Source organism: Zonotrichia leucophrys, chromosome 2 (genome assembly GCF_028769735.1).
Source record: "Zonotrichia leucophrys gambelii isolate GWCS_2022_RI chromosome 2, RI_Zleu_2.0, whole genome shotgun sequence".
Lineage (NCBI taxonomy): Eukaryota > Metazoa > Chordata > Aves > Passeriformes > Passerellidae > Zonotrichia > Zonotrichia leucophrys.
The window spans coordinates 10,441,720-10,462,047 of record NC_088171.1 but is presented as its reverse complement, the minus strand read 5'-3'; the positions used below and the strand labels follow the sequence as shown (position 1 = coordinate 10,462,047).

Genomic DNA, 20,328 nt, shown 5'->3' with positions numbered 1-20,328 from the left:
ACCAGTCTCTAGCACTGAATTTCAATCCCCCTAGCAGTGATAATGCTGGGAGACTTGGCAATATCTGTCCAGTTGTGTGAGTATCCTTCATTTTAGTAGGGAATATCTGTATAGGAACCAATTACTTGCCTCTGAACCTTATATGGATTTTTAAATAGCTTATTGTTCTCTTCTATTTTACCTTTTCCTGCAGGCTATGACCCTTTTTCAGAGGGAGGTAGGGAAAGGGAGCTTCAGTGAGTCTTGTACCAGGTTAATGAAATTCCAGTGTTCCTTCATGGAGGTTAAGAGTGTGCTTAGTGACCCAAACAATGATAACAACCAAGGCAGGACTCTGACCCCAGTTCTGCCCATGAGCAGTTTAAGAGCAAGCTGAAATGGAATCAATGCTTGGTCACATTAGTCCACAATGATACAATGAAACTGAAGCAATGCATGAGCAACTTCATAATGCTTGTTTCTGAAGCTGAAGATTTTTCATCTTTCTCAGCTCTTAGAAGCAATATTTGAATTTCTGCAAAATGTTTTTACTGAATTGGTTCTTAACTGCATCTTTCATTTTGATATCTTAGCACAATAAAAGCCTGAAGAACAATTGAAGTCAGGACTGGCAATGTATGATGTTCAGTTTTCATAACAGATAATAATATTGCTAAAGGTTTTTTGAAATATGTTAGGGAAAGTTTCTGTAACATTGCTGCTCTCAGTTTTCCCTTTAGTTCTTCACAGAACATTTTGCTTTGTGCTCTGAGGAGTACCAGGATTATGGATCTCTTCCAGCTCCTGTTTTATCCCTCTTGTTCTTTTATTTTTCTCTGGCTTTGAGAATTGCTTCTCAAAGTTAAATTTGGGTTTTTTACCACAAACACTAATGACCAGTTAGTTTCCATTCTGTGCTATTGACTTATTCCTCACTGCAGTTTTAGTTTGGTTGCTGGACCCCATCTGAGACTCTCATTTCATTTCTCTTACCTTGACATATATCCCAAAACACCACTAGAGTTTGCTGGTAATACTTTCATCTCTTGCTAGAAGTCACAAAATGTGTTAAGATACATATAGAGTTAGTATTTTACAAGGAGCTGCTGTCATGGTTCTGTTCTGTCCGTAGTTTCAGTAACTAAAATGTTGCTTGGACGTGTTTTAGAGCATTGTTTAGTTATAAATGATCTTCACTGGGTTGTAATTGGAAAAACATCTATTTTAATATTTATGAGAAACACATTTAAGATCAAATTTTAATTAAGCCTGAGTAGGCACTAGCAAACCAATGGAGTCATAGAATATATTTTTTCAAACTTTTGTAGGAATTTGAGTTAGAAATTTCAGTAAATTCTGGAAATTAAATTCCTGTAGAACCAGTAGTTTTTTCATGGATTGACTTTCCTAAAAAGTACCACAAGCTTTTCACTTCTCTTAACAGCCACTTTTTCTGTTTGCAGACTTTTTTATTTTCTTCCCAAGCAATTTCCCATGCTTTGATATTCTCAGATCCAAAGGCAGCACAGTTTTCAGTTACCCAGTCATGCTGCTTTGTCCTGCATGATGTCTTTGAAGCTGTGGTGGCAGACTAGCACAATTACAAACATGTTCTGTTCAGTTCTGTTTTGAAGGAAATGTGACTTTTAACATATTTTTTCTTTATTTTTTTCCTTAGGTCAATTTTAAATGAATTAATGGAGTGCATTCTCTCGGAAGAAATTGAAGGGATTTTTAGTCTAACAGCTACTGTCTGCATTGTGATTATAATTAAAGGTCAGTTTAAACATTTTGTCCTTTTTCCATCTTTCTTTTTGCTACTGCATTGAAATACACAGTAGTTAATCCAGGACAGTGAAAATTCAATTTAATATCTAATCTTCAATTGAGCAATCCTTTATGTTTAAAGTTTTTCTATGAAAATATGGAAGGGTGGGGTTGTTTTTTTTTGATAAATTATTATTTTTGTCCAACTCATTTCAAATAGGTAAGCACAAAACTTCACTTCTAAAGGATATTGCACCTGCCATTCAAAGGAAGCTGATAATGTGCAAGGATGCTGCCACAGGAGAATCCAGAGGCACTGAAAGGTGGGTGTGCTGTAGGAAAGGAGCTCTGAGCTCTCCTATGCCCCCTCTGCAATAATTGGCTCTGTTCTGTACTTACATAACACTGTTAGAGGGTTCTGAGTGATTGATTGCAAGGTTTAAAATACTGGGGGGGAAGTGGGAGGTATTGAGCCCAGCACAGTATTAAATTTCCTGCCCTTATATCTGCTGTGATTGCAATCTTTACATATTTAGCTTTGGGCTTTTTTCATTTAATTTGAATGTGTTATCACTTGATCTGTATATTGCAGGATTCACTTCTGAAATCCAGGTCTGTTTGCAGCTGGGGTAGAACAAAGCAAATAGTCCAGTCAGTAATTCTTATTCCTAGGAGATTTTTCTCCCACTTTAGCATTAGGCATATGAATCCAAGCCTATGCAGGCAGTAAAAATTTAACTGAATATAACAATGACTTTGAGACCTTTCCACAGGTGATTTTATTTTGCTCTTTTTGTTGGATGGTGGATTTCAAGTGTCATATCTTGTGTATCTTTTGTGAAAAGTTTTTTGAAAGTGATTGGTTGCATTGTATTTGCAATCAGTTATCTCAGACCTGTTGAGAGAATCATGATGACTCCTTTAGCCTTTAGTGTCTCAAACTGGCTTCAGTCTTAGAATTTGTGAACTTGTGATTTCATGTCTACTTACTGAACTGCCCATGGAATCAAAAAGTGTGCAAAGGAGATATTACAAGCTCAAATACAGCATGTGAAGAAACCAGACTGGGCTTATGGACATTAATCCAAAATTTCTGAGAAAGTTTGCAATGCACCAGAGGCCTGAACATGCAGAGGCCCTTGTGGTCTTTCATTCTTCAAACTAGTGTGATCCTTACTATTGAGTCAAACAATGGATGTAGAGTAGACAGACTTTAAAACAGAAAAAGCCAAACCAGAGACTCCCAAACAAGCCAAAAATCCCATTGTAAAGGAGCCTCGTTGTATAGGAGCTTCATTTACTCAACAATTTCTTGCACAGCTCTTCCCCTGTGTGCTCTTCTCACGTATCTCTGGCCTGAGGCACGTTGTTCTCTGGCATTTTAGTGACTTGACATGCCATGGGTGGCTGAGCTGTGCCTCCATCCAGAGCATGGTGCTCTGGGCCCCTTCAGTACCCAAAAGAGACCTGCAGGAAAGCTGGACAGCTGCTTGGCTGTGAACAAAATGGCCTTTGGTCAGAACCTTGCTTAGAAACAAAATCAAACACATGTAAACAAAACCCCATTCTTTTCCCCTTGAAATTATTTTACTATGGGTTGCCAAGTGCCCTACTAGAATATTTTTAACAATAATAATAATAGAAAAGGAGGAGAGCAGCAGGGTATCGTGTTTCAGTTTGCACTTCTTCTAATCAAGACAGTAAAAAAAGCTGTGAAATTAAAGTGAATCTTAACATGATTAAATAAATAGGCACATTAAAGTGAATAATTGCTGCCACTTGAGAGCACTAGTGACTATAAATTTCAGTGAGAACACAGATAATTGCTTTATGAATCTATATGATTGTCTCTGCCCAGTGAACTGGGACAAATCAACCTGCATGTTGGGCCAGATGAAGAGTATGAGATGCTACACAGTGTTTTAATTTTGTGATATATGAGTGGCTACCTTTGTGTAATACCAGCCCAGGAGGCACTTGCAGACAAAATTCAAGGGTTAGGGATATGAATATAATAATTGGAAGAATTTTTCTATGAATTGGAATTGCACTATGATAAAATTCAGAAGCTATCACACAGCTTTGCAGAATTTGGGGGGGGTTTCATATTTGTACAGTTATGTTGGGGAATTTTTCTGTCCAGAAGGGTAAAATAATTGATGCTGGAAAGAGATTTGGAGGGAGTTCTGCAGTGATCAGGTTCTGCACCATGAATGGAAGTGTTTGCAGTCTCCCAGCTAAGACAGAACATCAGACTGGGCTGGGCCTCTGGTGGTTTCTGATGTGCCATTGGCAGTGCTCTGCTGCTGGTGTGCTAATGGAGCTCAAATGTGATTATACATGCTCTAAAGCATGCCCTGTTGTTTGTAAACTATTTTATCATCCTGCTCTGCTTACCAAACACCAAATTTTGTTATGGTATGCTGCAAGCTAGATCTCTGGTCATTAATTTGAAGACAGTCCTCTATCACACATTACTGTGCTGCTGCTGGCTAAAATACATTGCTGGGTTTTAACTCATTCTTCATAGTATTACTATTTTTTGCTTCTGAATGCATTAGCTCCTAATAACTCCTTGCGGGATTATTTTATTCAATACCCAGGTATACCAGGAAATGGTGACATTCTTTAATTTCCCAAGAGAACTGGCATTCTGTGCCAGCATCTTAACTTCAGACTTAGGACTAATCTCTTACATATTAGCAATGAAAGTAAAAAAGCTGTCTGGTGTGGTAATTAAGGTGCTGCCCTTATACAAGGAATTGGTGCAGTAATTCAGAAGCAAAACTTTTCACTGCAATTTACTCTTCCCTCTTCAGCTGAGCTAGTGGTTTCAGATGGTCCTGTGGGTCTGTATTTTTAAAATGCTGTTCAGTGCATTTAAAAATTCTGGACAACATACTGTGTATTGAGAGAATTTCCTCAAGAGTAATGGCACACACATTAGTTTATAAAGTGCAAATATTTATGCTTAACAAAAAAAATGCAGATAAAGCTGTCAATGCAGTCATTTGGAGGTTAGAGAAATATTAGATTCTGTAAAACCTAATGTGCTATAGGATAATAACTTAATACTGTATGTAAGTGTATTTATTTTATTTAGCTTTTTGATATATGAATATAGTTATTGAAGGGTGAGGGAGAAATGAAGAAAGCAAACGAATGAAAAGGGGTCTTAGAATGAATTTCTTGTAAAGGATTTCACTCTTTTGTTTGAACAAAAGAGTAACAATGCTGTGCAGAAAACGAGTGGGTTCTTTAACTAGATGATGAAATTTTAGAAATTGAATTGACATAGTAATTTAAACTGGTTTGCTGTTGGTTATTCTAGAGACAGAGATGATCAGGAGAAAAATGGAAAAGTTGAAAGAAAACGAATCCAGCTATTTCAAAAGTAATTTGTAAAGACATTTTAATAAACTAATACAGACTAACTTGTCAAAGAAATCATGTGGTAGCTGTACTCTGAGAATCAAATAGTTGAGGATTGATTTGGCATTTAGCATTTCTAATTCTGTTATGCATTCTGTTTTTATGGCATTTCAGATTCCTGTGTGAATCATCTCTGAAAATTTTGGATGAGTTTTTGAATCCTTGACCACGCAGAAGCTTTTGTCATGAAAATTGAGGGAAGGTGTATTGCTTTGTAAAAAACTTACCTTGTAAACTTGTGAATTGCTTAAAACTGTTTTCTGTTATTCTGTACATTTAAAGCAAGCAAAATGTATAAAAGTGTGTATAGAAATTATGTAATAGTAAAGATTTTAACAGCTGCAAAAGGGTTGTTCTGTATAAAAATGTCTTCTTGGTGGGAGTGTAAAATCAGTATTTTTGTATCTTTGTTTTTGTGAAAGAAATAATAATTGTATCATAGATACTCTTGAGGCTGAGGTTGCATGTAACCTCAGTTCCTGGGAGGACTACAGCGTATTCCTAGGGGTTATGGAAATGAATCTTACTTTGAGATGTGTGAGGGTCAAAATGCTGATTTGTAATAGTCATCATGGCTTTATCAGGGGCAAACTCTGCTTTACCAGCCTGACTTCCCTCCCTTTTGGAGAAGAGGAGAGAGCACAGCATGTCCTGTTTCCTATCCTTGGCAAAGACTTTTACACAGTCCTACACAGTATCCTTACAGCCAAACTGGAGAGAGATGGGATGGATGGGTAGACTTGGAAGATGAGTGGAAAACTGGCTGGACCATCAGAGTGGAGGAATAATCTGCTAAGGGGTGGCATTGGCAGCTGTGGCTGTGGCACTGCTGAGGGCAGGGCTGCTTGGTGACAGGGTGAGCAGCAGCCTCGGACTGATGGCAGGTGACAGCAGCTGGGAGCCACAGCTGACACCAAGGGGCATCTCCTGATGTTCAGCAAAGGCCTGGAGCTGATGGACAAATCCTGCACCACCCACACAGGCACCTGCACCAGGGCAGCCTCTTGCATCCTGCTCCTGCCTGCAGGAGGGTAAAGGAAACACTTTCCCCAGAGATGACTGGAGGAGAATATGAGGCTACAGAAACAACTTGAGCAACAGAATTTCTTGTTGGATGTGAAAAACAATCATTGTGAGAGGGAAATGGAACTGGAAGAGGTTGCTCAGACAGCCTGTGGAATGCCCATCCTTGGAGATGTGCAGAACTTGGCTGACAAGGGAGGAGGGCTCTGACCTTCCATGGTGTCACAGCTTTGGAGTTAGCCCTGCTGAGCTGGGGATTGGATTCTCCCCTGAGCTTCCTCATGACTTGAATATTCAGGTGATTCAGTACCCAGTGCAATGGGGGGAAATGGCTTAACTATTAAACATAGGCTTGAGTAATATATAAATTGGTTTATATTTAACTATTTTTTAAAATTATAGCTATTTTGATCAGTTAGTACCAAGGATGCAGATAATGCAGGCATCTAAGCCACTTATTTAATTTTCTTCTTGCAACCAGATGCTCTCCCAATGATGCCTTGTGAAGGCTGACCTAGAATAGAGGCTAGACAGTGTTAAAGGAATAAAGTAGGTATTTATTAAAAGGTGTAATGCACCTTGGGTAGTACAAGAACCCAGCTAGGGCTACCCCCAAAATGAACCCAAAATGGTCACAAAATGCATGACCAGTCATGGGGTCTCTCACTTTTATAAGTTCTGGTCCATTTGCACACTGGAGTTAATTGTCCAATTATAGCTTTAGCCTAAGTCCCATCCTTCTTGTTTTTCTCTCTTCAGTCATTGTTTATCAGGCTCTTGGGCCTGAAATTTGGACAACCTTTGCACAACCTCCTCCCCAGTTGGTTGCTGAGCATGATTCCAGATGGTGTGAGACATCCCTTTGGTCACCTGGGGTCCCCTGTCCCAGCTGTGTCCCCTCCACACTCCTGGTGCACTCCCAGCCTCCTTAGGGCTGGGGTGAGAAGCAGAGAGGCCATGATGCTGTGTAAGCCCTGCTCAGCAATAGCTGAAACATCCCTGTGTTATCAGCACAAATCTGAAATACAGCCCTATACCAGCTACTGTGAAGGAATTTATCTCAGCCAGAACCACAGCTCTTGATGCTTTAGTTTTGTCTGGTTTAGGAGATTTAATGGGAATCTCCAGAACCAATTCAGTCACAGACCAAAGTTGCATCCTCCAGGTTAGACCTGGAGACCTGGGCATGAAGCTCTTGGCTATGTACAGTTAAGTGAAGTGATTCTCAGGTGGGCCTGTGCCAATGGCTATGGAGTCTCCAATGTTGCTGAGGGGCACTGACACTGAAGTTAACCAATCTGGCCAAATTAAGACAGGCTCTTCATTCTTGATTAAGATTTGTGCAAAGCTGTACCTCACATCTGTCTAAACAAGCATCTACTCTGCTCGTTTTCTGTCCATGGGAAGAGACTGTAAGGTTTTTTCAATATCTGCTGTCAGTCCAAACATCAGATCCATCCATGCTTGACCTTGGTACATAAAACTTCCCTACTGGATAAAAGCTGTTTTAGCTAGAATGTTGATATTTAAAAGCAGTGCAGTTCTTAATAAACAACTGGCAAGCTTTGCAACAGGATAGTCAGTGTGTGCATGGATTCATGAGTTCCAGATGTACCTCATCCACACCAGTGGCCTGACCAAAGGAACTAATGCTGCCCCAGCAGGTAACTGCAAATCTGCCAACTGTTTATCTATCAACATCTTTATAAAAACTGTGTTCTTTGGCCTTCATTCTTCTGCATCTGTTAACAGGCAGGTGTTCCGGTAATGACCTTTTAAATCTTCTGATTATACAAATTACTTAATGAATATGTAAATAAGTTTCTTTTTTCTGCTTCTCAGTCTCTCAGTGTTTGCTCATATCATTAGATTAGAAAAGAATCCAAATTTACTGCCTTGTTTTTCCTTAGTGTATAATTTTGTTTTATTCATGGAATTCATGGTACAGATGCAATAACCCTGTCAGCTAGGTAGGAAATAAAGGTCATTCCATCAACATCAGAAATATGTGGATTTCCTTTGAAGAACTCAGAGGTGATACTGCTAGGAAAGGTAAAGTATTTAAAGATAAACCTTTATTTTCCTGGTGGCTGATACTCAAGTGGTTCTTTGGAGGGTTGAAATAATTTTCTGTTAGTCCTGTAGCTGGTGAACATATTTCAGCTCAATTTCTTGTCCGGCTCTACTAAACTGCCATGAAGAAACATTGGCTTTCTGCAACACAAATAATGGTGTTGGCATTCCTCGAGTCAAGGTCTGTCAGGGCTTTCTCCTTAGGCCTTTGTGGCAAATTGCACCAGAATATCAGAGGGGTTCTGAGTTTCTCTTGCTGTTCTCATTGCAAACTTTATTCGTGCAAAAATTTAAATCTACATTTTCCTTCTTTTTGGAAGAGACAAATAAATAGAACATTTCTCAAGCTGTTATCTTTTGTAAACCTGTACAACAAATTTGTTTCATCTTATTAATCAAAAGTGCTGTTGGGGAAGAGGTGGTGTTTTTAGGTGTGTTTGAAAACTTCCCTTAATCTTGAGACAGAGACCCTTTGAGATCTGTTCAGCTTTTTGAAGAAGTTGAACCTGACTTTGATTAATAAAATTTCTTGAAAAATGAGCAAGACAACACCAGTCTATGACAGTCTTTTGAGCAACGGCACTGGCAGGTGATGAAGAGCTGCCTGCAGAAGAAATGTTCTGGACACATTTGTACCTGTGAGTGCTGTGTCCAGAGCTCTTCCCTTTGTGCATATGCATTCAGGATCAATTGGACTGAAGAAAGCAATAACCTAAAACTACTTTCAGTAATCAACATTGTTTGTAAGGACTTGGGCCCTTTTTGTAATGACAATGTTCATTTGCTTTGTTGTCTGGAAGGGAAACAAAGCCCTACATCTGCCAGCTATCACAGCTTCAACTTGTGAGCTAGGAAAAGCCAGGATAAATTCTCAAGCTTCTTCCTTAGCAAATAAATGCCTTCAGGTATGGATCCAGCACACAAACCTTCAGAATAGCCAAGGAAGATAAAAAAAATCCACCTTGGGCCTGTTGTTTACTCCATGAGAGCTGAAACTCACTTTATATTTAAACTCCCATGTGCTGCTCTCAAGTGTTCTGAGATCTTTCGACTTTCAGAAGGAAATTGGACTAATTTTGACAAAACCTTTCACCTTACCTGAAGGATGCTAAGTGAAGGACACTGTGATGACTGTGATGTGAAACCATGACACACAGCAGTGAGCTTCCCATATTCTTTGCTGATCTGCTCCAGTCTGTTGCAGACCAAGACCTTGGCAGAGCCCAGCTGTGCCTGTGCCAGCAGCCCCTGTTGTGGCCACTGCCTGTGTCTGAGAGAAGAGCTTGGCTTAGAGCAGGCACCTGGACAAGCAGCTGGCCAAGGGCAGCTTTCAGGAGCAGCTGCAGAATTTTCCACAGGAGGCCAGCAGTTCTTCAGGTTCATTAAACCCTTGCAAATAGGCACAGACCTTACCTAAAGTGCTCTGGATAACAATTCTTGGTGCTGGTCTCTGTGTGGCTGCTTGTCTGAGCACGGCCTGAGGCACAGCCCCAGGCTTCCAGCAGTGCTGTAGCTTTGGCTTTCATTTACTCAGCAATCACTGGGGGTTTTCACTTGGTTAGGGTGTTCAGCATAGATGTGTTCTGGGTCTTATCTAATCAGAGTCCTTTGTCTCTCCAGTTCCCCATCATGGTTCTAGCAAAGTTGCAAAAATTATATGCTGTGGCACTGAGGAAATTTCATTCTCTGTTGTATCTGTCACCACTGTTTGAAAACAGTGGGCAGTAGGAGTTCTGTTACTTTTATTTTGTTACTGCTCATGACTCTAGTAAGCAGAAGCTGTTACCAATCTTCTTCTCTTGTGTCATTCTTTTTAAGCAGAAGACCACCTTTTTCTTAGCTAAATAACTTGGTTCTCAAACACATGATGTGACAATTATTTATTTCATTACTTAGGACGTCACTTTACTAGATTCTTCCTATGTAAAATTCTAGGATTTTGTTTTATACTCTGTCAGCTTGTCCCAGTTTCAAATATATGTTTAAACTCCATTAGTTTATTCTTATTTTTTGTGCTATCATTAATAAAAATATTAAATAAGATGCTATTCCAAAACATCATTAGTAATTACTTTTCAGTTAATCTCGTTCCCTCTTCCATTCAATTGGTTCTTTACCCATCTCACTACACCTACAATAAATCCTTGTCTTGGGTTAATCCATTTTTATTGTGCTGCAGTAGCAGATGCTCTGCTGTGAAGCTTTACATTTTAAGCAAGTACATTTTAGCAGTTCTTGCTGGAGAGGTACCTGAATCCTGAGTGACCCCATGCCCACATCAAAGGACATGGGGGATAGAGCCAGCCCAACCTCCTTCAGAGTTCTCTGCAATGTGCAATGATGTGTGCTTCCTGCCTTTTGGGGTAATTATTAAACATTTAGATAAACTGTTTGTGTTAGCTCAGCTTCCATCTGAATAAAGAATATTGATTTGGCTGGGGTTTTTTTGTGTTGCTTCCTACTTGTTGACATCCTTACTTACCCACAGCCTAAAATGGTACCTGAGCACAAGCTTCTTAGTGAGAAATTCAGGCTTTGTGCACAGACCTTTCTGAAATCTTGTGGTGGTGATTAAAAATAATTGTTTGGAACTTTATTTTCTTAGAACAGCCACTAAAGGAAAAATACAGCATCTGTAAGAAGCTACAAATTCAATTAGACCACTCTAGGACAGTACTTAGAAACAAAACAAAACAACCTGAAGTAACTCTACTTCCTGCTCTAGTTTGGGCTATTTAAGGACAGTGTGACTGTCCTGCATTGAAGGAGAAGCTCCTTTGACTGGATAGGCTCATTTTGCTGATCACACTGCCAAAATCTCTGTCCTTTCTTACACTATCCTCCATGGTGAACACTACCAATATATTACCAATAGTTTTACTCAGCATTTTCCCAGTTCTGCACAAAGAATTTCTAAGGCTCATTCTATATTTAAAAGTGGTCCTTTATTAAAGAGGACCATCCTTCCTGACAAAAATCATTACCTTTCTGTTCTGTCCCCAGTTTCCCTCTCATGGGCTGCTCTCTTGGTCTGCAGGACAGTGGTTTTCATGGGTCTGTGCCCCCACAGTGTGTAAAACACTTGTTTGCCAGTGCCTGAGCTGATCACTGGGCACAGCAGATGATTTGCCTTGTGTACAAGAGCTGCTGGGAATTGTGCAATGATCACAACAACCTATATTCAAACTCAAGGACAGTAGCAAAAATCTCTGAGATGGACACTGCATGGTGCTCTCTATGTCACAAGAATCTGATTTTTAAATGAAAGAAGTTAAAGGTGGGTTTACCATCTTCCAGATCAGATTTTTTTCTCCTTTTGTAGGTGTCTCAAATTGTCAGAATTTTAAAAGTTAATGTTACGCTAGGGCTCAAAAAGGATATAAAACCAGTCTACCTGCCATGAAATTGAGAAGTGTTTGATGCAAGAAAGAGCTCAAGGGATCTGATTGCAGCCTCCTGGTTCCCTGATTTGATCTACACTGGAACTGACAGCAAACTTTGGTTCCTAAGCCATCCATCACAGGTCAGCCAGCCTCTGGGGGATTCTTATCTTCCCAGTTGGGATCAAGGGCCTTAAACTGCCTGAGTAGCACATAGAGATCAGGGAACCCAGCCTGCAGTTTTTAATTTATCAGTGCATCATGATGCATTGATTGAATGCTTAAAAGCAGGCCTGTTTCAGTGTGATCTAATATTAGAAAGCACTCTATCTGTGCTATCTGATAAGACTCTCCTGGGCAATTAGCACATCTGAACAGGTGTGATGCTTTTGACTCTGGAAATAAACTGACTATGGAAAAAAATACATGAAACCTCTTCTTTTTTGTTGGCTGGGGAGCTTTTTTGCTGGTTTGTTTGTTTTAATTATAGTGAGAGGAAAGCAAATTTTTTTTTTTTCATAAACTTATTTGTGAAGACCATCTTCATCCTTTTGGCTCTCAAGCTTCCTGTTGCAGGTCCAGTTTAGGACAGCTCTTTTATATCTAATTTTATTCCTCTGCTAATGAGAGAAAATGCCAGTTACAAGTTTATTTTTGTCTTGGTATTTTTTCTAATTGTGTTTAATGTAATTCTTGCTAGTAGAATTTTGTGCCTTTACCATTTCTTCACCATAATTTTCCTTTTTTTATTGGCAATCTAGAGGGTGAAATGGTAGAATATTAAGTACCCATCTCACACCTCAGAGCAAGAACCTTGTTCATCTGTTTGTGTACCTTTTTGTCATGCACAGTAGAAGCTCTGTTATGGGGAGCAGGAAAGTTCATGAGAAATGCCCAGCCTAGGAGGAAGATTCCCTAGAGAAGCAAAGTAGGTATTTTTGTTTGGGTTTTGATGCTCCAATGCAACACTCTGAACTTTGACAGGGAGCAACAGGAAGGCCTTTAAAATGGTGATTCAGAACAGAAAAAGAGCATTGCCTTTTCTATTATTCAACTTTTAATATTTTCTCTAAAACCCATGATTGTTCTCAACATAATCTTGTACTTGCAGAGACACATAATGTAATTTCAGTGTAGTCTAAACAATGTTCCTCTTCCCAGCTGTCATTACCATGAACTTTCCCTATCTTTTTTTATCCTGATCACAGCATACCCTCAAAAAGTGACCTTCCTTTAAAAGAAATGCATCATAGGCCCAAGTAATCTTGTACTCTGAGATACCAGAATGCTTTCAGCAAGAATTGCTAATATTTTAAACTGGAAATTATGTGCTTATTTTATTTTTTATTCCTTTTTAGCTATTCAAAATAACCCATGTCAAGAAACATTGTTATGAAACCACTGAAAAGGATCTGAACTCCATTTCTCCTGCTCCATTCTGAGTTGCTATCAAACATATTGGTCAATTCTACATTTCCTTTACAGTGTACCAGGAAGAAAATATCCTCAAGGATTCTCCAAGCTTATAGACACACAGCAGCTAGAGCAAATATTCTAACCTCTGGGCAACCACCAGGTTTGCTTCTGTGTTTTACAGTAAGTAGGACAATAGAACATGGAGAACTGGATAGAACACTGAGGATGAGCTTACCCCCAAGGCAGATTGTCTCCTGTAACAGGCAGGCAAAGTGAGAGAGAGTTGCTGGAGAAAATAATGGAGGGGAACACAGGTGACTTTTTGACAGTTTGCTGTCCCACACTTCCTCTCACCAGCACAGCAAGGGGCTGAAAAATGCAAGAATCTGCACTTTGTGCTTTGTGAGACCAGATCGTCCCTTGTATGTCTTCAGGAAGATAGGAACAGACTCAAGCTGTGCCAGATGAGGTTTAGATTGGATATTAGGAGGAATTTCTCCACTGAAAGGGTGGTTGATCATTAGAATGTGCTGCCCAGGGAAGGGATGAAATCACCATCCCTGAAAGTGTTCAAAAGATGTGTGGATGTGTCACTTAGGGATATGGTTTTGTGGCAAGCACAGGGTTGCTGGGTTAACAGTTGGATTCAATGATCTTGGAGGTCTTTACCAACCTTAAAGATTCTATGATTCTTTGAAGCACATAAAGACATGGTTTAAGAATGTTATTAGAGCTGAAATTCAGGCACTCAAAAGTCAAGTGATATCAAAATGATGTGGACAGCTTAAATGTCTCCTGTGATTATGTGTCAAGTGACACATCTTCAATCACATTAAGAGAAGTTACTCATTCCACACAAACTGTTTGTGTACCTGCTCTATGGATCATGCAAACCCCTTGCTGCTGATGACACAGCAAATGGGCAGTGCTTTTATCCCCTCATGGTTCAGCACACTGAGCCTGCTGCCTGCTGTGCACACCCAGCTCCTCCTGCAGTGACATTCCCTTTGCACTACTCACTGCAGTCCCAGAATTTCACACTGATTCATGTCTCTTTCCAGCTCCCTGTAGGTTTACTTATCACCATCTTCAAAATGCACAGTGACACTAAGGTAAAAAATTTCCATGGATTTTTTCCATGTTTTTCAGATGATATATAACACTGGTTGCCTCGAGGCTCCCATCCCCAGCTGTGAGTGCTCAGCACTGGAGCCAGACTGCAGGTTCTGAGTCAGGTACAGCAGGTGGGGACACATAACCAGAGCCTGCCCAGCTGCTTCAATCAGCTACAGTCCAGCTCTTTCAGAATGACAAAGTGCAGTAATCTCATTCATTCTTTCATTGAGTACAAGAGGAGTGGCTATCCCAGGGGATTGGTTACTTGTAAAATCCATTCACCAAATATCAAGTCTTACAGATTAACAAATCTGGATGAAAACAGAAAAGAATTTTGAAAGTGTTTTTGAGTTCCCTCCCATTAAAAGAACCTAATTAATTTTAAAAATTGGCTCCCTATTGACATTTCAAATCCATTTTGATCAATGGCAACCAAATCTAATTATTCATTGCACACCTAAGGGTTTCAGGATGGTTTTGAAGAACAAGAACCTATTATCAAAAAACATTACAATTGTCTAATCCTTTCACTTGGATATCCCATCATGGTGTGCTCAGACAGCAATTTTTTAAGCTGTGCTGAGGCCTCTAAAAGCCCATTAAAATCAGCAGAAATTAATGTGGTTTTGTTTTAAAATCTGTCTCCAGAGACTGAAAAACAGGCAAGTCCCAGTTCAGCCTGTGCTGGACTGAGTGACAGTGGGTGTTAGCAGGAAATTCAGCCTTTCTCACTCAGAAGGGACCAGCTCCAGAGCACCTCAGCCACCTGTGCTTGTTCTCACAGAGGCCATCCCTCTCCCAGGAAAGCCCAAATTCCCTTTTATAGTTTGACACCAGATATAAAGCTGTCAGAATGGCCTCAGAGCTGGATTCATCAGTTACTGTAGCCCTGCCTTGAGACACCAGGGGTTTGTTCTTCACAGGTTCTGGACATCCACACATTTTTACTTGCTTCACTCCACCTTTGCCTTCTCTTCCAACAGCTTCACACCAAACACAGCTTCAGCAACCTGTTTCCTGTAGGTATCACCAGCAGTGGTATTTGAACAAGTCAGCTAGAATTTTAGATGAGCCTTAAATGATTTTGGGTTCAATCCAGACCTGCAAATGCCTACATTAACAGAAGCTGCTCTCTCCAGCATCCCTAGCAAACCAGCAGGAGAGATTATGGAAATTTTCCTCACACATGCACACTGAAGTGGCTGGTGTGTTACCAAGGCTTCTTACAGCCTTGGAAGTCAGCCCTGAGCACTCATATACAAAGATGTTTAGGTCTTCAGTTAATGTAAGTCACAGCTCCTGCTATTCTCACTGTTAATTTTCTCTAGCTGCATTTCATCTCTTAGGCCTTGAACATTCCACTTTAGGCTCCTTTCCAAAAACACATAAAAACCATTATCATTCAGTTACAGCACAGGGAATAAAAGACAGGCTCACATCTTAGCAGTCATAACTAAAATCAACCTACTTTTATCTTTTTATTTTCCTTTTTAAACTTCATCAGTCATGCACTTGCACAGTTCTCTAGGATTTTTCCTTCTGGCTCTGTATTGAATTTCTGTTCCTCAGTGATGCTGAAATATCTAGAGTAAAACTTTTAGTGTGCACCAGAGCAAAACCTTTTTCTAATAAAATTTTGGAAACAAGAAAAAAATCTTTAAAATAGCTGAGAACAGCCAGACAACATCATTCTTAGATATAACAGAATTGCTATGATATTCATAAAATTAATCATACCACTAGCTTCCATCAAACAGTTTAATATCTTCTAGACCCTGCAAATATTTATTTTCATGCTAAACTGTATTCAGTATGAATTCATTAAAATATTTCTAAGGCTCAGCTAGTTTTGTAGACATTAAATAAAAAATACTGAAAATTGGTAATTTCTGTATCAAATGCTAAAATCCTCTCAAATAATTTTAGTTACACTATGAATTATTCAACAATTGAAAAATACCATAATCGCTGCTGATATGACCTTGGACTACACATTTTCACACCAGTTAAAGACTTTTCCCTTTAGGAACTTTATATTCCTTTGTCCTAAAACTTTGTCCCAAAATTCAGAATACAACCACCAAACTGAAATTTATGGAGAGACTGAGGCTTCTGGTCTCAGTAGTCCAGGCTTCTGTAGAGCTTCTTATGCTATAAACACTCATTGTCTCAGGCACTGGGTGGCTTTTTAGACATATTGTTTATAACTATTGCAGAATAAAGTCTTTCCTTCTTAATTGCTTTAAAATATTAACTATTTAAATTCTATATTTTAAAAAATGTTTACATGGAGCGAGTTATAAATTTTCTCTTACTGAAAGGATCAAATACACAAAGCTAGATAGACACACCTGTACTTTTCAACACAGATGAGTAAGAGAAGTTATGGTTAAGTGCATAGGTCAAAATTTCTATTAAACTTTGTTGTTATTTTTAATACCAAGGGCTATTACAGCCTCTGCAATACAGTTGCAATACCCTCCCTCACATAATTTGAATATAAATATTGTGACTTTAAACTTTTCATCAACAATAGTGAATAAATGTAACTAAAGTATGCCAGGACATGAATGTGTGAACAGTTCTGCAGTCACTGTTTGGGTGTCTCTGTGCGATCACCCTGAAGATGCCCAGAGTGTGTCAGCTGCCAGGGCAGAGGTTATGACTGCTCACACCAACAACCTGCACAGTGGCAGCTGGTGCTGCTCCTCTTGTCACCATGGCACCCCGAGATGTGGCTCTAGAGATGGGGTTTGTGGCCTCGTTTTCCACAGTCTTGTGCAAGAAGTCCTCAAATCACACGCGAGGTGCAGGAGGATCACTGCTGCTCACGCAGCTCTTTCTGCCCTCAAAAAGAGCGCACTCACCGGGTGTGGTGAATGTTACACGTGCGTCAGAGCCTGCAAAACCTCCCTCAGTGTCTGTGGACACATCTACAGGCTTTGAATATTTTACCTCCATCCTCTCAGGCCAGAAATGGAAATAATAAAAATATAAATTCTGTCTTTTCTGGGCACAGATACACCACAAGCCTCTCTATCTCTTCCTCTCTCCTTTCACCCTTAACCCCCCAATACATCTTAAAGCTCTGCCAAGATATCTGGGTTACTGAATCTGAGATAAACTGCCTGATAGGTATTGTTCCCTGTGGACTTTGGGCCCATTAGCAGGACAAATGATCTGCAATTAATGTGCTCAGAAGTTTTGATTTGGGGAGGGGAGAGTGGAAGGGACAGAGGGATAAGAGGAAGAAAGAAAATGAAGAAGATAATTTTAATGCCTTTTTTTTCTCTAAGGGCTTGTTTGTGCGGGTAGAGTGTATTTAGCATAGCTGGAACTGACCTTTTGTTCAGGCTCTTCTTTATACTTGGATAAACTGACAAATAGCTCTGTGATCCTCAGATGAAACATGCACTTCTATCCAGTAAAAATATACAATTTCTACAATCACACAGGTGTGCCTGTGCTTATAAATATAATTCCCATTTGAAATTTGAAATTTGAAAACAGACCCGCAAAGACTTTCAAGCACAACCTCAGTAACTAGGTACACAGTAAAATTCAGAGGTGACCTTTTTGTTGTAAGTTCTATTACTTACCCTCCAACTATCCTGTATTATTTAAATTCTGTTTACAACATTTGATTCATATCACAATTATTTACGATTTGACAATATTAAGAGTATTTTCCTTTTGTGTATCTTTATGCCTAACTTATTCTCTGGCAATGTTCTACTTTGACTGAACCCCGTGTTTCTTTTTTACACCCAATCAATGTCTGGTTTGTGTAATTTTGGCACTTTTTTGTTCTTACATCTCTAAAAAATTCTACTATTAACACAATTCCCAGCTGATAAATTCACTACTCCTAATATTTAATTCTAAACAGTAATAAATCAACAAAAGAAATCCTATAATGATCTTCTTGCCTCTCCCATGCTAAACTACTACTTACCAAGTCTTTTCTAGCAGGGTCATTTGCCTTTAATATAATCTTGGATGGCCCAGTGAAACTGAGAGAGGCTGACCTAAATATCCAGTGGTTAGTTCATGTCTTTGAATCAACCACAGCAAAAATTTGAACCTTTAAAATACCACCAGGCCACACAGGTGTCCTGGCTACTGGGGTAATTATCAATCCTGGGATCATTTCTGGCCCGCTCTGGGTCTTTTTTTCTAGCCCTTACTAGTGAATTTTTGATTAAAACATTTCTATTTCTCATGAAAAGCCTTAGTCAGACAACACAGCATTTTCAAACAGAAAAGTGTTCCCTTGAAAAATCTCCTGTTCAGCTGTGGTTGCCATGGATAAGGATGTAAATCTTTCACATGCATAAAATCATATAGATTATCCAGCTCTGCTTTTACTTTGCCTAGCATGTTTTTCACATCTAAATGGGCATCATTAAAAGACTTAGCTCCAGCAATTAAGGACATGCTAAACCTCAATGTGTTGGACTGGATTTTCACTGGGTTGAATTTTTCAGTTCTGTAATTCCCAATGTCATTCTTTCATGAAGCCTCACCCTCACCTCCAGACACACTAGCAAGGAGACCTGATATTCTACCCTATCTTTCAACATCTTTAGAATGCCTCACCAAAAATATTTAAATATGCCCTTAGAGAAATAATTTGCTGATACTGTTTTTTCAAAACAATGAAATCCCACAGTTCTGTTTGAGCCCCACAATATCCCTGACTTCAGGAATGGAGTAATTTCTCTAATCTTTCTAGAAATCTTCAGAAATGACTTGCACACTTTAGGACTTCTTTTTCCACAGTTCAGAAACTTTTTGAAAATATAAGAAAGCCCACAATCAAAACAACCTCACAAGGTTGGTAGACCTAAACATGGATGCTTAATTTATTGTATGAACTATTGAAAACCTTGGCACTGATAATTGTCTTGATAAAATGACTGTGAAGCAGCAAGGAAGATGCATGTGACACGTTATTTACACTCTGGTACTGTTTTACATCTAATTTGCACACAGACTCAAGCCTTGCAGTTTTTACACTTCATTAACAAAATTCATTATACCTAATACACATTACTTCAATCTGTCTGCTCCTGGGGCTTTAAGACAGATCTGTGTATCTTTGTTAGGTGAAGTCTACTACAAAACTGTAAAATACAGCCAGGCAGGGAATGCCTTGCACTTCCCAGTCCTGACAATTACTACTTGAGTTATCTCCAAATGCCTAATTCACCTACTGATTGACTCTTTACTCTTTCCTTGACACCTGATTTCGGTTTTTACTGGATTTGGATATTCAAGGATTTCTTCCTGTCCTCGATGAATGCCCTTTCTTGTCCTGATTTTTCACTTTGCTTCAAACGCTTTTGAACAAATGTCGTTATTTTGCTAATCCTCTGCATGGAGTGGCTATGAGAATTTTAATTTCCTTTTAAAATCTGCATAGTATTTGATCATAAATTCACAGGAACTATGCAAATCCTTCCTTGCAGAGCTGCACTGATTCCCAGCAATATCACTGCTGTTTTATATTTTGACGTACAACTTGTTCTCTCACTGTGCCTGCCATTTGCTGCTTTCTTACCTTCAGTTGTTTTGCAGTTCTCTGCTAATTCTGATGACCTTTTTCCTTGTTCCCACTACTAGCTTTTAAAGCCAGATGGTTTGCATAACCCATGAGAATATACTAATTTATGTTTCAGCACTTTCATTTCTCATCTTGTCCTTTCCACAGAATGCTTTTCCCTCCTTTTCTCTTTCTCCTCTTATAGTGCTCAGATTTCTCTCAGTGTCGTCAAAATTGATTTTTCTGAGGTAAAGGGACCTTTTGGCTTAGTGAAAACACTCTCCTGCAAGACACAAACAGTCATGTAACAGACCTCAAGAGCAGGAATGGTAAAAAAGACCATCCAGTATCAATACATATTTTGAAATTTCTGTTTTCTGAATCAAGTATTGGCCTTTTTTGCATCTGAGTCACCAACCTTAACCACAAAGGAAAGGAGGTGACTTTGCACCACTTCTAGAAGCAATGATTTTTTTTTCCAGCACAGAGGTTCATGGTTTCCCACAGAGCAGAACTGAGAGAGGACAAGAGTTGTCTGCAGCTGTCTGCAAGTGCCCCTTGTTCTCCCCATGGGCTCCCATCCAGCCCCCCTGCCCC

General features: G+C 39.4%; 1 protein-coding gene across 4 annotated transcripts in view; it reads left to right on the top strand.

The window, feature by feature from the left end:
• Positions 1–10,057, top strand: part of NCAPG2 (non-SMC condensin II complex subunit G2) — a 47,025-nt gene extending 36,968 nt beyond the window's left edge. For all 4 annotated transcript variants that reach the window (XM_064703908.1, XM_064703907.1, XM_064703910.1 and 1 more), the window contains 3 exons: positions 1,658–1,755; positions 1,967–2,069; positions 5,293–10,057. In XM_064703908.1, coding sequence (XP_064559978.1) covers positions 1,658–1,755; positions 1,967–2,069; positions 5,293–5,344 — 253 coding nt within the window. In that variant the 3' untranslated portion in view covers positions 5,345–10,057. The remainder of the gene's footprint in view (positions 1–1,657; positions 1,756–1,966; positions 2,070–5,292) is intronic.
• Positions 10,058–20,328: the final 10,271 nt, after the last annotated feature.